At 41.6% G+C, this 4,775-nt stretch overlaps 1 protein-coding gene across 1 annotated transcript; it reads left to right on the top strand.

Moving 5' to 3' along the window:
* Nucleotides 1-902: 902 nt before the first annotated feature.
* On the top strand, nucleotides 903-4,251 carry LOC100996090 (ras-related protein Rab-22A-like). The gene has a single exon (XM_034954332.3). The coding sequence runs from the start codon at nucleotides 918-920 to the stop codon at nucleotides 1,758-1,760; it is 843 nt and encodes a 280-aa protein (XP_034810223.1). The 5' UTR covers nucleotides 903-917; the 3' UTR covers nucleotides 1,761-4,251.
* The last annotated feature ends 524 nt before the right edge of the window (nucleotides 4,252-4,775 follow it).

Here is a 4,775-nt window from a genome sequence, read left to right as displayed (position 1 = left end):
GCTTACTTCCATATTTGTGGATTAAGTTGTTTTTACAACAAACATATTTTTTATTTTTTTAACATTTCTTTGTAATATTTAATAAAAATATGTAGTTTTAATAATATTTTTATTTCAATAAATCTATAAAAACAACAAAGAATCTCATGCTAAGAAGAGGTTCTTTTCAGGCCAGATGCGGTGGCTCGTGCCTGTAATCCCAGCACTTTGGGAGGCTGAGGTGGGTAGATCACCTAAGGTCAGGAGTTTGAGACCAGCCTGGCCAGCCCTGTCTCTACTAAAAATTCAAAAATTAACCAGGCATGGTAGCACATGCCTATAATCCCAGCTACTTGGGAGGCTGAGGAAGGAGAATCTCTTGATCCTGGGAGGTGGAGTTTGCAGTGAACCAAGAGTGTACCATTGCACTCTAGCCTGGGTGACAGAGCAAGACTCCGTCTCAAAAAAAAAAAAGAACAGTAGCGTTTCCAGAAACTATGGTTTGACCAAATTGAATCAATTCTTAACACATCTTATTCTAGCCCACCACCTCACCCCAGTATGTTACAGATCATGTGAAAAAACAGCCACTACTAACCAACTCTGTTTTAAATTCTATGGCCAAGTTTTTTTTTTTTTTGAGATGGAGTCTCAATCTTACCGCCTAGGCTGGAGTGCAGTGGGGTGATCTCAGCTCACTGCAGCCTCCACTTTCTGGGTTCAAGCTATTCTCCTGCCTCAGCCTCCTGAGTAGCTGGGATTACAGGTGTCCGCCACCACGCCCAGCTAATTTTTGTACTTTTAGTACAGACAGGGTTTCACCATATTGGCCAGGCTGGTCTCGAACTCCTGACCTCAGGTGATCCGCCCACCTCGGCCTCCCAAACTGCTGGGACCACAGTCGTGAGCCACCGCACCCAGCTATGGCCTAATTTTTGATGGTTGTTACTTTTGGTTTGTTTTTTTCTTACAAAACTTTAGTTAGATGTCTTCACTTAAGAAGGGAATCCCGGGGCCCCACGCGGCTGGCAGCGGACAGGCCGGACCTACGGCCGGAGGACGGGCGGCAGCCGCCTCTGCGCGGACCGGGGCTGGGCCGTGCGGCGGCAGCGGCGCCAGGGGATGCTCTTGCTGGGCCTGGCCTCTCCCTTCTCAACTTAGGGCGGCGGCGGGCCCTCGCCCCTGGCTCCCGGGCCATGGCGCTGAGGGAGCTCAAAGTGTGTCTGCTCGGGGATACAGGTGTAGGTAAATCGAGTATTGTGTGGCGGTTTGTGGAAGACAGTTTTGATCCAAACATCAACCCAACAATAGGGGCATCTTTTATGACCAAGACTGTCCAGTACCAAAATGAGCTACATAAATTCCTAATCTGGGATACAGCTGGACAAGAACGATTTCGTGCCTTAGCACCAATGTACTATCGAGGGTCGGCTGCAGCTATAATCGTTTATGATATCACAAAAGAAGAGACATTTTCAACATTAAAGAATTGGGTGAAAGAGCTTCGACAGCATGGCCCACCTAATATTGTAGTTGCCATTGCAGGAAATAAATGTGATCTTATCGATGTAAGAGAAGTCATGGAGAGAGATGCAAAGGACTACGCCGACTCTATTCATGCAATTTTTGTAGAGACCAGCGCAAAAAACGCGATAAACATAAATGAACTCTTTATAGAAATTAGTCGAAGAATTCCATCCACTGACGCCAACCCGCCATCTGGCGGTAAGGGCTTCAAACTCCGAAGACAGCCTTCAGAGCCAAAGCGGAGCTGCTGCTGACCGAACCTCAGCCTCTCAGACTTGATGATGAAGTAGGTGGTCCTGAAAGTTAACAGGAGGGCTGGGGTCCCTGCCACCAGTTTTCACCTAGCCAGTCTTGAGTCTTCTCCGTGCAAAAAGGATTCACAGAAATTGACCAGTTCTGTTCTCCAAAGACTGCAGCAATGATATTTCAGTCTGTGAACTTCTATTATGTAAAGAATCTCTAGTGTACAAAGGGACTACATCGTTGGCTTTTGACCTTGCTGAAAAGGAACATATAATTGTATGGATGGTAGGATTAAGTTGTTGAGTAGTTTTGTAATCAAGATTTTATGTAACATTTGTAAAGGGAAAATTAGCACTTTTGTGGTTCTTAAGGGAAAAGAAAAAGACCTTGTGGAGATTATAATTTCCTTGGTTTCTGTTACCACTGTTAGAGGGAGTTGTATCATTTAACATATAGTAGGATAGTTTAAGTGTAGGGAGGACAATTATTGTCTGAAGCTAAAATGGGTTATTTATAGGACTGATGGAAATGATTTCATCTCTGCCATCTCTAAAGCACTTTTCATTGAACATGTTAGCCTAGGATACGTACAGTAAATTAACAATGGTAGCAGCAGATGCCTAGCTCATCCTGGGTTTGCTTCTGACCTTGTCATGTGTGTGCCACCAAACACGTTATTGGCACCTTTTTAAATAAGCTCTCATGATCAAGATGGTGATGGTAGAGAAGCTGCCCGGAATAAACTGAATTTCATATGTTCTAAACTGACTAGCAATGGTTTAAAAAGGAAGAAGAGTGGAAGTGAAGAAGGTGGTGTAAATGCTGTCAATTTTTTTTTAACCCAAGTATTTTGGTGGGGAAAAGCAAGTATCTATTGCTTAGCATATGTAAAGTTGTAGTCTATATTTATGGGGCCATTGCTTAAAGATTATAAATTATGTAAATACATTAATAAATTCTAAGTTTCATTTGACATTCAAAAAAAAAAAAAAAGAAGGGAATCCCTCTTTTGAAGGAAAAACAATGAATTTTCATACCACTAATTATTAAGATTTACAATCAAAAGAATCTCAATTTGAGCAAAGAATCAGCAGTTTCTTCAAATGAAAAGCACAACATCTCAGAAATTGGAAATTTCTCATAAAATTTTAAAAACCAAAACAATTACCTTTTAAGAAAACTAAAAAATTCATCGTTTCACCTCCATGGCCAGTCTATGACAGGCTCTTTTGCTGATAGGACTTCCTCCTCTCACCTTTGAGATTGATAACATGCTTATAGCTCTCTCCTCAGACCTGGTCTTCTAACAGCCTCTTCTTTGGAGATCACACATCTGGTACCACCTCTTTGCATATAATTTCCAAATATTTTTTTCTGGCTTGAAACACCCTTCTCATTTCTGTAAAACTTTTCACTTATCAGTTAGCCCAATTTACACTCATTGCTAGTATCTCATCCCATACCTGCTCAGAGCGAAATTAATCTTTCCTTCTTTTTGTTTTGTTTTGTTTGTTTGTTTTTGGTACACCGTAATTCTTCCCAGTCAACCAGGAGCAGCCAAGACTGACATGTTTTTCTTTGACTTCTTCCTTCTCTATGCCCCACAATTCTTTGCTTAGATTTTTATTATGCCCTTTGCTTCTTCCTACGTCTACTCCCACCTCCCTGGTTCAGGCTCTTGCTTTCAAAGCAAGCAACACAAGTGAAGAGAAACAAGCAATAGGAGGTGAGAGAAGCACTCACAATGGGTCTAGCATGTGACCGAGAACTTGAAAGATATTCTCCTTAAGTGAAAAAGGTATTCCAAAATAATAAAATAGCATCAATAGAGGCACCCTAGGCACAGATATGCCTGGCATCATGAAAGAAAAGGAAGAAGCTGGTGGGGCTTTTGTGTTGGGGCTGTATAAAGATTCTCAGGGATTAGGTTGGACAGGTAGGTTCATTCCAGAAAGACTTTGAATTCCATTCTCTAAGCAGTGGAAAAATAAACTTATGTGGCAAGAAAACCTGTTATAAAACTGGTGTGGGCCAGGTGCAGTGGCTCACACCTGTAATCCCAGCACTTCAGGACGCTGAGGCAGGAGGATCACTTGAACCCCGGAGTTTGAGACCAGCCTGGGCAACAAAGTAAGACCCTGTCTCTACAGAAAATTTAAATATTACAACACAAAAACTGTTGTGATAGCCAAGGGAACAAATCATGGAAGTACTAATTATGGCAATAAGAATTGACACACAACATATTTGACTCTTAGAATCCACTGTTTTGGTGACTAGTTGCTTGTGGGAGAGGGGCAAGTGGGAGATGAAGACACTAGAGGTAACTGAGTTTGGTAGCCTGGGTACTTAAAAGCATGATTCACCTTGAAGAGCAATGCAAATTGAGATTTGCATTTCCGAATGACAGTAAAGTTCAGTTTTAGGCATGTAGATTGTGATGTGTCAGTGGGATATACAGGTGGAGAGGTCCAAAACACACTATTACCTCTGTGAGAATGATCTCCTAGGAAATCTATTCCTAGATCCCCGTTGGATATATGGCTTTTATTTATATATCCCATCAAAACAAAGACAACCTGTCTAGCCCTGAACCTATCATGGTTTCTTTGCCACAAACCACCTTCACATTCCCACTGCTCTGTTTTGGATAATGATATTTTTATTTTCCAAAGTCCTTGTCTAGTACCTATAGGTTGTTTTCAATTCCTTTCTCCTTGAAATGTCAAATGCTTATCTTTACTTAGGCACCAAATCTTATTAATTTTTTCTTTTACACGTTTCTCACATCCACAAATCTTCTGCCTTATCTAACTGCTGCTGCCTAACTCTGGCCCTTATTTTTTTTATACCTTAGTAATCACTTCCTAACAGGACCGTTGCTGCCAGGCTGCCCCCTAACAACCCATTCTATCTCCCACAATAAGGTTACTCTTCCTAAAACCCTAAATTGATCTTGTCACTCCCCTTCTCACAAACCTTCATTTCAAAGCAAGCAACACAAATGAAGAGAAACAAGCAATAGG

The sequence above is a fragment of the Pan paniscus genome, chromosome 13, assembly GCF_029289425.2.
Source record: "Pan paniscus chromosome 13, NHGRI_mPanPan1-v2.0_pri, whole genome shotgun sequence".
Lineage (NCBI taxonomy): Eukaryota > Metazoa > Chordata > Mammalia > Primates > Hominidae > Pan > Pan paniscus.
Note: the sequence above shows the minus strand (reverse complement) of the source record. Positions and strands in the feature narration are given on the sequence as shown.